Here is a 17474-nt window from a genome sequence, read left to right on the forward strand (position 1 = left end):
GAAGAAATACATGAAGAAGAAGAAGAGGAAGAGGAGGGCGGTGGAGGGTTTTATAAAAAAAATAAACAAAAGTAAAGTTGCTGCAAAGTTGCTGCCCCACCACATGCAACAACTTTACTAAATTATTTAAAAAAATAAAAAAATGACCTGGGCAACCAGGGCATTCGTGCACCGAATTCTGGAAATGAATTCGATGCATCTATCATTACTTGTATATATATATATATATATATATAATATTTTATTAAGCTAAACATTTACCCATGATTTAGTAATTTATCCAAAATCTATTGTGATTAATTTGGAAATAATACTTTAAATTTTCTCTTAATATAATATTTTAAATTTTATTAAATTTAATATTTATTTGATAGAGCATAATATTATCAAAATTGAATTTTGAATATATATTAGGAATTATAATTAAATTTAAAAAAATTAAATATAATAAAATAAATATAAAAAATAATATCATAGTAATTTATTCTATAAATTATAAGAACATCCTGAAAAATAAGATACTATTAAGAAATCAATTGAATATATAAATTAATCAATTAATTTACAAACTTATGAGAATTACTTAATTTATAATTACACTTCAATTCAAAATCTCACCAGATATTTATAAAATTTGAAGCTATATAAAATATAAATAGTAGATATATAAAAAAAATTTTAAACAAAAACCAAGATAGTTAAATTTAAGCAAAAAAGGTAGAATTATTGTTGAGTCCTAAATAGATGCCAATGAAAATCAATCAACTTGTTATTTTATATAATTCAATTTGTTACATATAATTTTTATGTGATTATATGATTTAAGATAAACAAATATGTATCAACTTGTAATTTTAAATTTATGGACATGTGTTTAAACATTGTATTGTAATAGATTATTATTATTATTATTATTATTATTATTATTATTTTATTAATTTGAATAATGGGTAAGCTGGTACCCGCATGTATATCCGTACCCTGCAAATAAGGGTAAAGATATGATTTTTTTTTTTTTTACCCTGGAGGGTACAATACGGGTATAGGGTAGGGGTTATAGGTACAGATAAGGGTTTTGACATACCTTATCTGTTGCCATCTCTAGCCATTCGAGAATAATGTAAAAATTGAAAAATTAATTTATCAATAGGTGCACAAGTACCTAACTATGCTTGTTATAAAAAAAAAAATAAAATTCAACTATATGCGTGGAAGATTAAGAGTTTGACTCTCTTGTGTTAATAAAAAAGTGGAGTTGGAATATGTTTACTCTTCTTTCATTTTTACTAATTTTTTTTTAAAAAACTAATAGCCATTTAGGGCACTTAAGCATATATGAATTTGTTTGTTTTAGCCATTTTAACTGCTATGGTAGCTGGTGTAATTAAATACGAGGTCTGTATATATGAAATTAGGGTGTGCATGATTGTTAAAACAAACAAATTTATATAATTTATAATCCTATATATATATATCTAATTTAAAAATAAAAAAAGGGATAAATAATGGTTTTACAATAATGTTATGTTATAAATTAATATTACTGAAAAGACTTCATATATTAAATGGTCATGGATTGAAAAATCTGGTAATAAATATATTTTGAGATATTTGTTTGTGGAAAAACAGATCACTAAAATTAAAAATATAATATATTATAGTGTTTGTGTTTGCAAAAGTGCCTTTGCTTTGAAAGAGATTTCTATAAATCTCATTGTTTGTGTGTTTTTTTAAAAAAAGTCATTCAGGCAACAACACTGTTACCATTATGTAAAGCTTATTTATAGGACTTTCATGATCTGAAAAGTATATTGAAAGTACATGAGTAAACTGTTATTTATTTATTTTTTGTGTGCTTACCCTTTAGCGGTTTAAAGAAAATTCCAATTTCTATAAACACTTATAAGTTTAACTATGTTGATTTAGCATAATTTTATTTAAATTTTCATTCATATTAATGCATTCTAAACTATACATATAACCGATGGCCTTTGAGTCAATTAGTATCAGGTCCCTTACGTAAGGTGGTCATTTCAGAGAGCACTCGGGATCGAATCTCATGTCTTGTGTAAAGTGAGGGCACATGCGTCAGCGTTGAGCCTTGCTCCCCACACGTCCCTGGGGTTCTGGTACTTATCGTCTTTCTAAAAAAAACCATACAGATACGGATATATGCACAAAAAAATAAGATTTATGAATCAATACACACAAGTTACCAATAATACCACGAATACCCTGATATCATATACTATTTACGGACATAAATATAATTTTCAAATTTTATATACGCAAATACCCTTATGAAAATAGTGCGCGTATTATATATATATATATATATATATTATATTTAGGACTTAAAGGAAAAAAAAAAAAAATACAAAGTTTTGTAATTTGGAGCTTTAGAAAGGGTATATATGAAAAAATCCATCTCCTTGGAAGGAACAATACTACGCTTCCTTTCTCTCTCTGAGATCATTCTCATCCTCCGCCGGAGCTTGCGACGATGGCCGGAGCCCCTTCCGATTTTCACAGCAGCACGGCCGCTGTCCAGGCCACCAACGACGATGCCGCCGCCAGCAAGCTGTACGTATTCATCCATCCCACCATTTGAATGATTTTTCGCTGAATTCGCATTCTTCGATTCAAATCCCACCAATTTTGGTTAATCTTGTTCTATATCTAATGATCCGAGATTCTATTGCATGGATTTTGAAAATTTCTGCTAGTGTTCATGAGCGGTGTTTAGGTTTAGTTTTTCGCGCCACACTTTCTTGCAATTCAAGAGCTTGGGATGATCTTGCTGCTGGTTTCTGTTGTTGTTCTTGTTGTTGTTGTCTCTGTTGTTGTTTCGAGTAATTTAGTTCTTCCAAAATATTTAAAATCAATTACATGCCTTTTTCTCCTCTAATTTAGGTTTGATAAGAGCTGCAAGCAAGGAAACAATTTGGATTATATTTCATCGGTCGTATAGTTAATCGCGTTACCTAATCCAGCCCAAAAACTCTTTTTGTGAACAAAATCTGATTCTCATGAGATAGAGTTAGTCTAGTGAGAATGCGGAGAAAATATGGCTTGAATTTCTGACATCGAACTTGGAGAGAAAGTGCCTCACAAACTCTTATAAATGATTGGTTGGTCTACTCAACTGATTTTTAGAGGCATGTTTGTTGAATAGCATAATGAAGAGACCCAAGCAAAAGTTACTGGCAGAGCCCTGACAGATGTAACCAAAAAATTGTCACTTGGAAAACATAAAAGTTCACATTGTTGTTTATGAATTCTATAGTTAATAGCAGTTATGGTTGTCCTCCATTCTGTTCTATGTTTAACTTCGTACTTTGAGAAATTGTTCATGTTAAGACGATTTATATTATTTGTCAAGGTCCTGTGTCAGCAAAGGGTACATGAAGGATGAGTATGTCCACTTGTTTGTTAGAAGACCGGTAAGGAGATCACCTATAATAAACCGTGGTATGAGTTCTCTACCCTAAAACCTGAATTGTTTATGCTTTTCTTAAGTTTCCATTTACAGCAGTGGGATTTCAATTGGTTCTATGAAGGGTACTATGCTCGATGGGCTGCTCTCCACAAGCTGCTTGTTCAATTCCTCAAGCCAGAAGGTCATAAAGATGACAATGATTGTGTGAAGAAACAAATATTATCTCTAGGAGCTGGCTTTGATACAACTTATTTTCAGTTGATGGTAAGTTTTACTTTTATCTTACTACTGCTTGCAAAGTTGTCCAATATTTTTGCTTCTTCACATCTTTTATATTTCGTGATTCTTATTGTAATAAATTCTTATTGATTATAATAATTTGAATCAGGTAATGTATGGGAGCAGATGTATTTTCTATAAGTCGATTAAATCTGACCCCTCTGTTTCCAATCTGATTGCATGTATTATATTTATTTCTGTGTCTGCAACTGCATTCACATTCAAGTTATTAGTATTTATTTTCTTTGTTTGCAGGACAAGGGGATTGCACCGCATTTATATGTAGAGCTGGACTTCAAGGAGGTGCAAATATACATGTCTTAAGTTTATTCAGCAATCAATAGCTCATGCTTGGTGCATGAGAGTGCTGTTTTCTGATTTAGGTGAAGAATGTCTGGTCTCTATGTGAGACTATAAATATCCTGTTTATGATTCTATCGACCTGCCTGGCTTCTTCTTATTTTTTATTTTTCAATTTTGTCTTCCTGATTACCACTGTCGTTGAATATTGATTAGATCTTGGTGGTTCTGGTTTTCATTCCCAGCAGTAATAGAGATATCTTTGATTTTTGTCAATATGTGCCAGGTTACCAGTAAGAAGGCAGCACTCATAGAACATTGTAGTCAATTGAGGGAAAAAGTTGGACTTGAAGCTCCTATTTCAAGAGGTAATCCTCAATGTTGATTTTTGTAAGATTTCATTTGTCACAAGTCTTCAGCCTCCCTAGTTTATTTTGAAGCATAATAAGTAATTACACTTGTATAGTAACAAATTTATCACCTCATTGAGTTTTTTCCACCGTGATACCAAGGTGACCAATCAAAGAAACATTTTTCTAGTAAACTCCATAAACGTTTATATCCCTTGAATTGACTACAATACCTCAACGTAGATGTGAACTGATGAGGATACAGGCAATTCTGGGTCTAGCATTTTCCATTCTCCCAAGGAGTTAGATACCAAGATTTGCTAGGACCCATGGGACAATGCCTCTTTAAGAATGAAGGAGAATACTTTTGGAAGATGGTGCCATGCATGTTTTAATTGCTTGGAATTTGAAGGATAATTCAACAAGCATAAGACTACCTTTGTTACCCTATTTGTGCCTCTTCCTAGTTATATTTCTTTGTCTTTTGTTAGCATTGGAATAAACCCTACTATTTTGATCTATTTGGTGATCTGAGTCATTTTCTCTGAGGATCGTTCTCTCTCATGCTTGAGGCTTGTGTTTTTGCCAGCACCTAAACATTTCTAGGCAATCTTATATGAGCTGAAACTTTGTTTTATTTTCAAATTTTTACGCAAAATGTATAATATCCTGGTTCTATTGGAAAAAAAAAATTATGATGCACCATTTGTTCAGTGTGCTATGGGCATCCTCGAAGTAACACCAACTTCCCAAGTAAACAAGCACCATAGAACAGGCCCCTTTCCTCTCCAATCATCTCATCCATCTCTGTCTGTTTGCAATCTCAGCTGCTTAGTTCCCTTCTCCTTTTCTCAGCTTTCACTTGATCATGATCATCCCCTTCATAAGAAGATAGATTCCAGGGGATAATAAACTGGTCTCTCTGACAATCAACTCCACTGAAGAGCTCATAGGTATCATCATCAAGCTTGCAGGAGGAGTTCACCACAATGCCAAAGCTTTTCCGCTGAGCTTTAAGGCTGTAGATGATAATTATTGGGTTCATATAAAATATTCGTTTATGATATTCTTGTTGTTATTATTTTCAATGGTTTACTACTTCTCTTTATGTGAAGTTATTCAAATTGTGCTGCTTCTCTACTTAATTATGTTACTGATACAGTGTGAATATTTCAGAAAGAGGAGAAGTGATAAGTGACCATTACAAACTGCTTCCTGTTGATTTGCGTGATATATCAAAGTTAGATGCCATCATAAGTCTAGCAAAGTTGGATCCTAGGTATGTAAACAAAAAATATTGTATTCTATTCATCAGTTATTTCTGTTACCCGCCGGTGATGAACTTTTATTTATTTATTTTTCTGATACTAGTAGATTTTAGCTCATGTAATGGGTTTATATATGCTTGGTTATGCTTTTCACCAGCAGGCACCATCTAGTATGTCCTGATACTGTCATAAACAGCAATGATTAGCTCAGAATTTTGTTGAAGTATATTGTGCATTAGAGTTTTATGTATTGGGATGACTGATTCTGTTGAAAATGGGAATTGGAAGTAACTGCTATTATCTCACCAGTCTACCAACATTTATCATCGCGGAATGTGTGTTGATATACTTGGACCCAGATTCAACCAAAGCTATCGTTGGATGGGCTTCAAAAACATTTTCAACAGCAGTTTTTTTCTTATACGAGCAGGTCTTTTTTCATGGTCTTTGATTTTTTCCCCTTCTTTTATGACTTAATGAACTTACGAAAAGATTAAACAGATATTTACAATTGTATTTGTTTTTTTTACAGATACATCCCAATGATGCTTTTGGAGAACAAATGATAAGAAATCTTGAGGTATTTGCATTCCATTTATGCATTTTGTGGCATCTAATGATATTTACTGATCTATTGTACACTGTTAGAGGAACATCTTACCATCATTAAAACTTCTGTATATCGATATTTGCAGCTGCTCATCCGATTTCTTATATTTGGCCTTTATGCTTCTTCTTTATGAATATAACCCTTGGACGTCAATTAGTATAAGGAACAGTTTCTTGATTAAAATAGCACAAGGGGTCTTTAATGCATATGAATATTAAATTTGATTTGCAGAGTCGAGGATGCCCTCTTCTAGGAATATATGCCACACCAACTTTAAGAGATAAGGAAAATCTCTTCCTTGAGCAAGGATGGCAGGTATGCCTCTAAATTCTAGCATCTGGTATCTTAAAGGAAGGATATTGTACCAAACCAGAAGTACGGCAACGTGGTGCTGAAAGCCCTCATGTCTTTTATAGCACACCACCTGCTTTTTGTTGAAGCTGTTGAAGCTTTGGGGTTTTAAGTTTGTAGTTCATCAATAATATTTTATCCTGTACTCTTTTTTGTTTTAACCATCTTAATTTGACACTAATGCTTTAGAGAGCCGTTGCTTGGGACATGCTGAAGGTGTATAATGAGTTTATTGCAACACAAGAAAGGCGAAGGTGAGTGCTCTAATGAGTTTATGCCTTCGTGGATACAGTTGGTTACTTTGATATAGTTATGTTATGCATATCCTCTCAAAGGATAATTGGTTATTGCTATGTTAAAATCACTGGAGGAAAATGTACCAAGAAAAACAAAAAAAAAAAATCACCTCCCATTGTTCCCTTATATTTTCTGTTCTTTTCTGGCAGTGGACTTGCTTAATCTTGATTGCTAATATCAGAGGGTTTTGATGATAAATTTGCCTTTATTAGATTTCCAGTATTATCTTATAAGCTGGCTGCGAAGTCTTCAAGCTTTGTAATTTTGGCAGCACAAATGAGTGCATAGATGACATTTTTGACTTGCAAATTATCACAAACCTCCATAAGTTGCTACAGATCAGGATCCTTTGGACTTAGCTTTTCACATTTAAATTGCCTATGTTTATGTATATCATTTTACTTTTTGCTACAGGATTGAGCGGCTTGAGTTGTTTGATGAATTTGAAGAGTGGCATATGATGCAGGTGAGTTTTTCTGCGCTTTGTGGTGAATGCATTTGGGAACAGATTTGGCTTTTTAGAGTGTTTCTTCTCATGAATTCATAGTCTTGGTTTATATTTAAGAATCTCAAAGTTAAAAGTTTTACTTCCATCTGCATTACTGTGTCATTTGTATTCAATTATTAATTCTATTTGTCTCTTTCTCTTGCAGGAACATTACTGTGTGGCGTATGCAATTAATGATGACAAGGTTAGTATTAGCTGCTAGTGTCAACTGTAGATGTAAATAAACAGAATTTGGTTTCTCAAAACTGGATTTTAGATACCTTTTTTATCTCATCTTTCCTGTTTTTCCTGAAATTTCAATCATATAGACAAATCTGGGACCATTCAATTGGGCAGTGTTGTAAAGGTTATTCGATTAATTAGCAGAAGTACCATCTTGACAAACCATCAAAAAGTGTTACGATGGAACTTCTACTTATTAATGGACAAACCATCTTAACAAACTCAAATTATCACTGAGTCATTCCCAATTGTGATCTACCATCTAATTTATGACAGAGATAGGTAACACTTCCTTTCAAGCAAATCAGTTGAAAACTTATTAAATTATCATTGATTTATCCCAAATTGTGACCTGCCATCGGATTTGGCACAAAGATGGACAAATGTTCCTTTCCATTATGAATGGAGATTGTGTACCAACTCATTTTAGGTTGTCTGTTTGAACCACATGTCACTCCGGGTGAAGATGTTATGTAGTATCTGTTCAACAGTTTTCCATAGGAATATGTTGATATAGAATTGATGAAACTAACCAGCTATAGCAGATCTGTTGATTTGAATTAACACCCACCACCAATACTAGGACTCTAAATTGGAGGTGTCATCAGGGTTAGTCTGCATGGTGTCCTAACCCTAGAAATCACTTTTGTTTGATGAGCTAAACTTTCATAATGCAAATAGTTGTGGGATTATAATCAAATTAGAGTGATTGAGGAGGCAGTAGCTGGAAGAATAATTGTGAAATGAAAAGGTACGAAAAGAATGCACAAATGGCAAAAAGTTATGTGCGATGTGATATATAAAATATCACTCAATGGAGAGTGAGGGGTTGCCAATATAATTTGTAAAAGAAAGTTCAAAACTTTAAATTATTAAATATGATAATTATGATAATCATTACTTATGTGGGATTCAACGGTAACTTTAACCATTTTCCTGCAAATGATTGTGCCGGAGTTGGCTAAAATTGTTCTGGTTATCACATGCAGGACTTGTTTAAGGATTTTGGGTTTTCGAACAACCAGCATATCCACAATACATCCTCAGAAATCCACCCTCACAGAGAAGAAGATCATTAACTGTGAGTTCATAACCAAGTATTTCTGATGACTGTATCATGTAATGCATATCCAAATATTATTTCTTTTGTCTTTTTGAGGATTTTCAAACTTCAAACTCACTGTTTAATTTGAGTTTCTACTTTCTCCATTCATCATCATCATCATCATCATCATTGATATGTACTCTTTAACTTTTCCATTGAGAAGTACAGAGTTTGGAACTGCTGCAAATTGAGGTAGAATCAGGACACATTGAATTGTTGTTATTCCTAGACTCTCTGTTTTGTATGTCTTCTTCTACTCATACTGGTCACAAATTCTTTCCATTTTTTCCAAAAATGCATTCATGATTCATCCATATGTTTTCATTACTGAATTTATCATTTTTAGCATATTCTTGTGGTTTTATTAAATTATGCAAGTATTTCATTTCATATGCTGATAAATAATGTTTTCATGAAATCTCAAGCATGTGTTCCTTTTGCTTCTTGTTATTCCATTCCAGTGTCACACACACACACACACACTGTCATTCATTGATTGGTACGTAAGACTTCAGCAACCAATTTTCATATATTTTTAGTTTTGTCGGTGTGCTTCTTTCTCTCATAATGACACCTATCATTGTCACCAAGACTTAGCTTGTTTTTGCTGATTCATCATCCATCAAGAGGTACCTGCATGCCAGCAGGACTATATATATATATATATTCAATAGAAACTATCCTTTTTTTCTTTTATTAAAAGAGATAAATTATTGCTTTATTAAATTAAAAAAACGGTTACACAATGACAGTTTAGGACACAAACCAAGAAAGTAGAACAAAACGGACAACCAATTTACTAAGCTAATAAAACAGGACAGTTTTGACATTTCTTAATGAGAAAGGAATCGTGTGTTAGTCTACTGATAATTACCGTGTTTGTAATTAAAAGATGTCTTGAGTTTGAGTTTATCAGATTATAATTCACTTTTCTGGATTTTCTATTGGGGTTTTGTATGAGGAATATTTCTCGGTCTTCTACAAGGTTATATGGCGGGGAGTTTATATTCTTAGGAGGTCAGTCAAATCACTGTGATTTTTATCTGTTTATTTTGTTGTTTGTCAATTATATAAAAAAAATATATGAGATACATAAATAAATATTTGATTAAAAAAATGGTATCATCGAGCAAAGAGTTACATAAATTCAAATTTAGGTATAACAATAAATTATTATTATTATTATTATTATTATTATTATAAAGTTAATTGGATTGGGTAGATAACTTGGAATAACTCCATCATGTCTTTTCTAATCTTTTTACAATTTTTAAATATCTCCCAAAGATGTAGAAAAAAAAACAGAAAACGGAACTTTCTTTTTTCCCAACTTTATCGAAAAACGCATTTCGTTTTCCTTTTCTATTTTTTTGGTTTTCTTTTTTCCATCTTTGCCCACTGCTTTGGTGCTCTTCCAAGGGAACCAAATGCTCTCTGGAATAAAGTGTGATTCCTCTCAGTCTCAGCTCTCTTTTCTTTTTCTCTTCAAAGTCTAATTTATTTACACTTTTGAAAATGAGAAGAGATTACCAAAAACAGAGAAATTAAAAAACAAGGGACCAAATAATAATAATAATAATAATAATAATAACTTTAAGAGAAAAAAAAAGGAGCACGTGGGTTGTTGGTTCCATCCAAATGTTTCCATTGAATTTTTATCCCACTTTTCCTCATCTTCCATTCAGACAGTTTGAGTTATATAATTTATTGTTTAATTTATAGAATTTTAAACATAATTATAAATTGTTTCCACTTTTCAGATGTGTAATGTAAACTATTGACCTGTGTGAAGACTGGTTTATCATATGTAATCCATCAACTCGCCAAAATTATTTTGATCCATTTAACCAGTCTTAATTAACATGAAATAAACCTATAGATAATAGAATTTTCAGTTAATTCTTCTCCTGCAATGTTTTCCATTTTACAAAGTAATTATTAAAAATTTAAAATTAACATTTAATAAAAATATATTTAAATGACTTAATTTATATATATATATATATATTACATGGATCATCATTTTCTTTTTTTCAAAAATAACAAAAGCCAATCCATGAAAAAATTGTTAAAAAACAATCATGTAAGATGGTGCACCAGTTATAATGGTTTATTGATCATTTAAGAATTTATTAACTAAATCAGATATCACATGGAGCGATGGAATTCTTGCCATACATGCTTTATAAGATTTTCATTAACTAAATCGAGCTAATAAATTACTCCGGCTATGTAATCCGTGAAGGAATAGATACAATATTCTCCACATGAGACTCACTGAACCTATTTGAAACAATATAATATACAACAAATACATGTAGTTCGAAATATTATGAATAGTATTATTACCGTGCCATGGAGAATCTATATACAATACCACAATAATACTCTATAGTAGGTTTTGACCTTAGGCTTTTGCTCACTTCATTCTCATTATCATTAGGCTAATCAATGATTGTCGATGGACCATGGTGGTCATCATATATATATATATATATATATATATTTATATATTTTGTATTTTATTTAATTAGAAAAAAAGTTTGTGCTTATCTTTTACATTTAAGAAAATAGGGTATTTTGAAAAGTTAGAAATTTAGGAAAAACAAAAGAAACATGTCTCCTTTTTTGAACAAATAAAAAAAAGACCTACTTTTCTCAAGCCTTTGATAATGAAAGGAGTTTTTTTTTTAATGTTTTCTCTAAGAACGTTAGATGGGAACCGTGCGTGCATCTCACGTGCTCAAAAGTGATTTCCAAAATCCAACTTTTTTAAGCAAGTATCTACCACTAATCCCATTTTAATAAAACACTAACCCCATCTTCATCCACCGTCCATCCCACTTAATCTAATCAACAAATCAACGGCTCTGATGAAACCGGTGATAGTTTTGAGTCAGGTGCAAGATGGTTTCAGCTTTTTGAGGCTATAATTCTATAAAGCGTGCGTTTCTCCATCAACTTACAACTCACACTCACTAGAAACCAAACTCAATGACCACCGTTAGATCAAATGGGTGATAAGAGTGAGTGAAATCCAAGCGTGGACATTTGAGAAGGTTTATTTTTATTTTTATTTTTTTAAAATATTTTTTTAAATACAAATCCATTAAAATATTTTGGTTCGGCTCTTATAAATTGAAAATAAAGATACTTTTAAAAAAAAAAGATAGATAGAGTTTTATGTATTTATATAATAAGTAATGTGAATATTATTTTAAAAATAAAAACAAAATATGCGGTTTGAGATTTTTAATGAAAATGAGAAATTATTTTCTTAAATATAAGATAAAATTAAACTAAAACAAGAAAACCAAAATCAATGCAAGAATAGACCAATGGTAATATAGAGCTTTTAAGAAAGAAGGGAATAAATAAACCTTTATCATTAATTTTTTTTTTTATTAAAATGATGACATTCTTATATATTATTTTCTAATGTGAAAATATGGCATGTTTTTGACGGGTATACACAAAAAAAAATTTAGTTCTATAACAAATATATTATTTAGTTTTCAATTTTATTTTCATATAATGTTAATAGTATACACGCACAAGGGATATAATGTTAATAGGTTATATGGTCATTGGTTCATTGCGAATTATTCCTAAATTTTTAATATTAATGTCATAAATTAAAAAAAAAACTCCTGAATAAAGACAGGGAACGGAGCATGTTATCCACACTTTCTCCAGCCTGAAATTAAATTATCTAAAGTTAATTTAATATATATATTTTTATTAAAATAAAAAAAAGCTAAATAACTATCGTGTCTAGAGTTTCCAAGTTTCTAACAAAAACTAACTACAACAACCCAAATTATATAAAAAAAACCAATAAAATCTCCACCGTCCAATCTCCCTCAACTTTACATCTCAATAAATCAACGGTCAGAATCAAAAGGTACAAACCTGTAAGTGAGGTGGAAGCGTGGGCAAATAATATTATTTTCATTTTCATTTTTCATTTTTCATTTTCCATTTTTCAATTTTCAATTTTCAATTTTCAATTTTCAATTTCATTTTCATTTTTCGTTTTCATTCCAAAAGTTGGAGCTTTATAAGGACGAAGAGCTTCGCTTCGGTGAGTGATCGGGAGCTTCGAGCCGCCATGGGCTGCGCCGCCTCCAGGCTCCAGAACGAGGACGCCGTTCGCCGCTGCAAGGACCGCCGCCGCCTCATCAAGGACGCCGTCGCCGCCCGCCACCACCTCGCCGCCGCGCATTCCGACTATCTCCGCTCCCTTCGTCACACTGGCTCCTCCCTCACCCGCTTCGCCTCCGGCGAACCTCTCCCCGTCGCCTCCCACACTCCCCATGTTCTCCTCCCTCCGATAACTTCATCCCCTTCATCCACTGCTGCTCCTTCATCTCTACCCCCACCGCCACCAACTCCACCTCCTCCTCCGGTGGCACCATCGCCGACGATCGCTAGCTCGAAGCTCCCGCATATTCTCTCGGAGAGTAGCCCTGGATCTACTCCTCGGAAGCCTTTATCGGCGCGGTTTGCCTCTCGTTTTCCCCCTTTCCCTAACTCCAGCTACGCCACTACGCCATCACAGGCCTCGTCGGTTTGGGACTGGGACAATCTCTACCCCCCTTCCCCTCCCGACTCTGAATTCTTCGATCGCCGCAATCGCGAGCGGGAAGAGCGTGAGCGCGAGGAACGCAAGCAGCGACATCGGGATCAAGAGCTGGAGAATGACGGCCATCATCTTCCCCGCGATGATGAGGACGATGACGAGAAGGAGGGCAGGGAGGAGGTCCATTGCAGTGAGTGGGGCGAGAACTACGCCAGCAGCGAGTGCTCGTCGTCCGGATCGGAAGAAGATGAGGATCGAGAGTCGAGATCAGAGGGGATTGGGGTGGCGAGATCAGAGTACGGGGGGTCATCGAGAGTGGCGCCGTCGGAGTTCGGATCTATGTCGGCGGGGAAGCTCGGCGTCGGAGTGAGATCGGAGGGTGGGGGTTCTTCATCATCGGTTGTGGAGACGAGGATCGCGATGCGCCACCAGAACCTGGCGGAGATCGCGGCGGCGCTAGATGAGTACTTCGGTAAGGCCGCCGATGCCGGCGTCGCCGTCTCCGGCCTCCTCGAGACCGGACGGGAACAGCTCGATAGCTCATTCCGGCAGCTCAAGAGTAAGCAAACCGCGCCAGGGCATTGTCGTAATTTTAGTTCAAGTTTTCGTTTTTTTCCCCCAAAAAATTGAACCTTTTTTTTTTCTCTTGGTTTTTGGGAAAATATAGAGACAGTGTATCACTCGAACAGCGTTTTTAGCGCGCTGTCGTCGAGTTGGAGTTCGAGGCCGCCGCTGGCGATCAAGTACCGGCTCGACACCGGCGCGCTCGTGGAGTCGGGAGGAGGGAAGAGCCATGGGTCGACGTTGGAGCGGCTCTTGGCTTGGGAGAAGAAGCTCTACGGGGAGGTTAAGGTGATCATCATTCCAAAATTTCATCTTTTTCTCTTTTTTTTTTGTTTGATTTTTTTTTTTCGCATTAGAGAAATGGAAATGGGCTTGCTTTTTAAATGTAATTACTGGTATGCCACCAACAATGTCGCGTGTGTTTGCAGCTATTGGCATATTGGTATCCAATGAGATAGATGCCATTCCAGCTGTGGAGGGGATACATGGTTGGCAGAGAAAGTTCATCTTTTTACGTATGAAATGCCTGAAATGCCCCTGCTGTTTTAAGCCTGAGATCCTCTATTTTTTTTTCGGTTAATTGCTTTTTTAGTATCACCAAATCGAATAGGTGGGTAGAGCATATCGTTGAATCAAGAATTATTGTCATTTTCTGTTTAGAGACAGCTAAATGTAGTTTCTATATTCCATAGGATTGTCATTTGCTGTGTTTGTTTAAAATATTGTTAATCTGTTGGCTTTGTTATTTATTGAGTGAATTAGGTGAGTTATAGTGAACAGGTTCCCCATTATTTTAGTTGAGGGAATCTGTTGCATTGCTTGAGCTTTTTCAGGAGTGGAGAATCTCTTTTTTTTCTTTCTTTTGGACCAGTGTATGTTACACCAAGTCCATGATCTTGAAACTAATCCAATGAGCACATAAAGCCATATTTGTTGCAGGTCAAGTTTTATTTTTAGTCATATCTGTTGAAGAAAGTGGTTTATATTTGGTGGGAATTGTGAAAAGGTAGTGCTAAATCTTAGTTGGTAAGAAGGAACTTAGAAATAACTAATTAGAACTTCTCCACCTTATTTTGTTAAACACTGAAGACTGTCTGATCCGATGCCCTTATTTGGTATTGTATGATGTAGTGATCATTGATTTGTATGAAAGAGCTTCGCATTTAATTGCACCAAAGTTCAAGGATGGTTGGAAACCACTGGTGCATGACACGCTAGCACTGACCAGGTTCTCAGAAGGCCCAAGTATTAAATTAGGTGCACACTTGATTGACTGTCAAGTGGTGATACAGTGGAGATTCCTTGTGCTGTTCTATGGCTTTGTTTTACTAGCAGAAGAATAGCTTGAATTATTTAGTGCAAATATCATTACTGTCCCATAGTGTAGAGTCCAGGTGGCATTGATGCTTAATGTGTGGTTTATGATTTTAGGCGAGAGAGGGTGTAAAGATTGAGCATGAAAAGAAGCTGTCTTCCTTGCAAAGCCAGGAATATAAAGGAAAGGATGATACAAAGCTTGACAAGACAAAGACAACAATAAAAAGACTGCAGTCACTCATCCTAGTCACATCCGAGGCTGTTACAACCACGTCATCTGCAATTACTAAAGTTCGAGATGAAGAGCTTGCACCCCAATTGGTTGAGATTTGCTATGGGTATTTATCTTGTGTTGTTGTTACAACTCTTTAATTTACCTTCTTAGACTGCTAAGAACATTTGAAACACATTTTTGTTTAACTTGCAGCCTTCTGAACATGTGGAGATCCATGAACCAGTTTCATGAGATCCAGAACAGCATTGTCCAGCAAGTCCGGGGCCTTATTGACCGTCCCTCTGCCAGTGGTTCAACTTCTGACCTTCATCGGTTGGCAACCAAAGAACTCGAATCTGCGGTCTCTGCCTGGCACTCAAGTTTCAACCGCCTCATAAGGCACCAGCGCGAGTACATTCATGCTCTCTACGATTGGCTCAAGCTCACCCTCATTGATGTCAACAATGACAACCCCCAGAAAGATGCTTCCTCTGCAGTAGCCCGGGAGCTCTCCACTTTCTGTGATGAGTGGAAGCAAGCTCTTGACCGCCTCCCTGACACTGTGGCCTCCGAAGCTATCAAGAGTTTCATCAATGTTGTTCATGTGATATATACCAAGCAGACCGAGGAATTGAAAATCAAGAAACGAGTTGAGACCTATTCAAAAGAGTTCGACAAGAAGTCCACTTCACTAAGAAGTATTGAGAAGAAATACTACCAGTCTTCAACTGTCGGTCTTGGTCTCCCAGACGGAAGCCACATCAACAATGCCAATGGCCATGTGTTTGACACTCGGGACCCCTTGGCTGAGAAAAAATTAGAGATTGCAACCTGTCGAAGAAAGGTTGAAGATGAAATAACAAGACACACCAAGGCAGTAGAAGTCACCCGTTCAATGACACTCAACAACATTCAAACAGGATTGCCTGGTGTATTCCAAGCGATGACCGGATTCTCAAGCTTGTTCACCGAGGCCCTCCAAGGTGTGTGCCAGAGAGCTGGCTCTCCCAATTAAGCTTGCTACTCTCATATCTTCTTTTTGGTTACACTTAAAAATCTTATGATTTCTTCGAAGCAAAATAGGAGTATATATATTATAACATCTATATATATTTATATATATATTTAAGTATAATCAGAAAGAAGAAATTCCTCATCTTTTTGGTTTAAGTATGATTATCATTCTATGTAGATATTTGTAGCAGTTTTGCTCCAACTTTTACTTCCTTCTATGTACAGTAAGAATTGCTGGATTTTTGCTGGAAAAAAAGAAAGTTGGCTGGTTGATTGGTTTGTATTAAATAAACTTCAGCTACTTCACAAATAGATGCAATCTTTCTCTCATCTATCTTTATTTTTGTTTTTTTAATTAATTTTTTTATTATTTTGACGATGAAAGTGAAATTCATGTGGTTCTAATTTGTCCTGCTTTTGCAATTGGATTGTAATGTTGGATGTGTTGTGGTCCCTGTTTTTTTGTCTTTTTGGATGTATCTGAAAATGAATGAGATTTCAGAATGTGTTTGTCAGATAGTCTTCAGTTTTGTTTTACAGTGTAGCTGTCTTTCTATCTAGTCTCACCTAAACATGAACAATATATAGATTTCATGCTAAATTTCTTTTGTGCCTTTGATTCTTCAGTTCTGTTAGTCATGTCTGCCTATTTATTTTTACCCATTCTTGTTTCCAATAATTTATTTTTTTTATCATCATTTATCAATGTTGGATTCTGCCTATTTATTTTTACCCATTCTTGTTTTCAATAATTCATTTTTATAATCATTTTATCAATGTTGGATTCTGCCTATTTATTTTTACCAATTCTTGTTTCTAATAATTCAATTTTTATCATCATTTATCAATTGTTGGATTATGTATATATAAGTATATAGCCTGAGAATTTTTTTTTAAAAAAAAATCATAAATAATGTTATCATATTTGTTAAAATGGAGGATTTAGTGTGAGAACTAAAATTGGAAGCATTTGAAGCTCAGATTAATAAATAAAATGTTAATATTGTCCAATAAATTGTATTGGTGGATCAAGAAAGGTAAAGACCTGCACAGA

The 17474-nt window shown here is 34.5% G+C and overlaps 2 protein-coding genes across 3 annotated transcripts; both read left to right on the forward strand.

Annotated features, from left to right (window-relative positions):
* The first annotated feature begins 2445 nt into the window (after window positions 1–2445).
* On the forward strand, window positions 2446–9806 carry LOC120279582 (leucine carboxyl methyltransferase 1 homolog). 2 transcript variants are annotated; one of them, XM_039286510.1, is made up of 14 exons: window positions 2446–2583; window positions 3383–3471; window positions 3561–3703; window positions 3974–4021; window positions 4305–4386; window positions 5545–5647; window positions 5946–6066; window positions 6169–6216; window positions 6478–6561; window positions 6787–6851; window positions 7309–7360; window positions 7548–7586; window positions 8614–8705; window positions 9715–9806. In XM_039286510.1, exons 1-13 carry the CDS (start codon window positions 2504–2506, stop codon window positions 8701–8703), a joined length of 1044 nt encoding a protein of 347 aa, XP_039142444.1. In that variant the 5' UTR covers window positions 2446–2503; the 3' UTR covers window positions 8704–8705; window positions 9715–9806. The 2 variants fall into 2 exon arrangements, with proteins under 2 accessions (XP_039142444.1, XP_039142443.1); XM_039286509.1 differs by lacking the exon at window positions 9715–9806 and having other exon boundaries at window positions 8614–8864.
* A 2925-nt stretch (window positions 9807–12731) lies between these two features.
* On the forward strand, window positions 12732–16750 carry LOC120279039 (protein ROLLING AND ERECT LEAF 2). Its single transcript, XM_039285877.1, has 4 exons — window positions 12732–13870; window positions 13979–14163; window positions 15307–15530; window positions 15620–16750. Exons 1-4 carry the CDS (start codon window positions 12841–12843, stop codon window positions 16419–16421), a joined length of 2241 nt encoding a protein of 746 aa, XP_039141811.1. The 5' UTR covers window positions 12732–12840; the 3' UTR covers window positions 16422–16750.
* Window positions 16751–17474: the final 724 nt, after the last annotated feature.

This window comes from Dioscorea cayenensis, chromosome 16 (genome assembly GCF_009730915.1).
Source record: "Dioscorea cayenensis subsp. rotundata cultivar TDr96_F1 chromosome 16, TDr96_F1_v2_PseudoChromosome.rev07_lg8_w22 25.fasta, whole genome shotgun sequence".
Taxonomy (NCBI): Eukaryota; Viridiplantae; Streptophyta; class Magnoliopsida; order Dioscoreales; family Dioscoreaceae; genus Dioscorea; species Dioscorea cayenensis.

What these genes read in the sequence shown, in the direction of transcription:
- LOC120279039 (XM_039285877.1), top strand. Translation starts at nt 12,841, where the DNA reads ATGGGCTGCGCCGCCTCCAGGCTCCAGAACGAGGACGCCGTTCGCCGC. An exon ending in CTCATTCCGGCAGCTCAAGA is followed by an intron (nt 13,871 to 13,978) that starts GTAAGCAAACCG and finishes GGGAAAATATAG; the next exon opens with AGACAGTGTATCACTCGAAC. An exon ending in AGCTCTACGGGGAGGTTAAG is followed by an intron (nt 14,164 to 15,306) that starts GTGATCATCATT and finishes TTATGATTTTAG; the next exon opens with GCGAGAGAGGGTGTAAAGAT.
- LOC120279582 (XM_039286510.1), top strand. Translation starts at nt 2,504, where the DNA reads ATGGCCGGAGCCCCTTCCGATTTTCACAGCAGCACGGCCGCTGTCCAG. An exon ending in CAACTTATTTTCAGTTGATG is followed by an intron (nt 3,704 to 3,973) that starts GTAAGTTTTACT and finishes CTTTGTTTGCAG; the next exon opens with GACAAGGGGATTGCACCGCA. An exon ending in TCCTTGAGCAAGGATGGCAG is followed by an intron (nt 6,562 to 6,786) that starts GTATGCCTCTAA and finishes CTAATGCTTTAG; the next exon opens with AGAGCCGTTGCTTGGGACAT.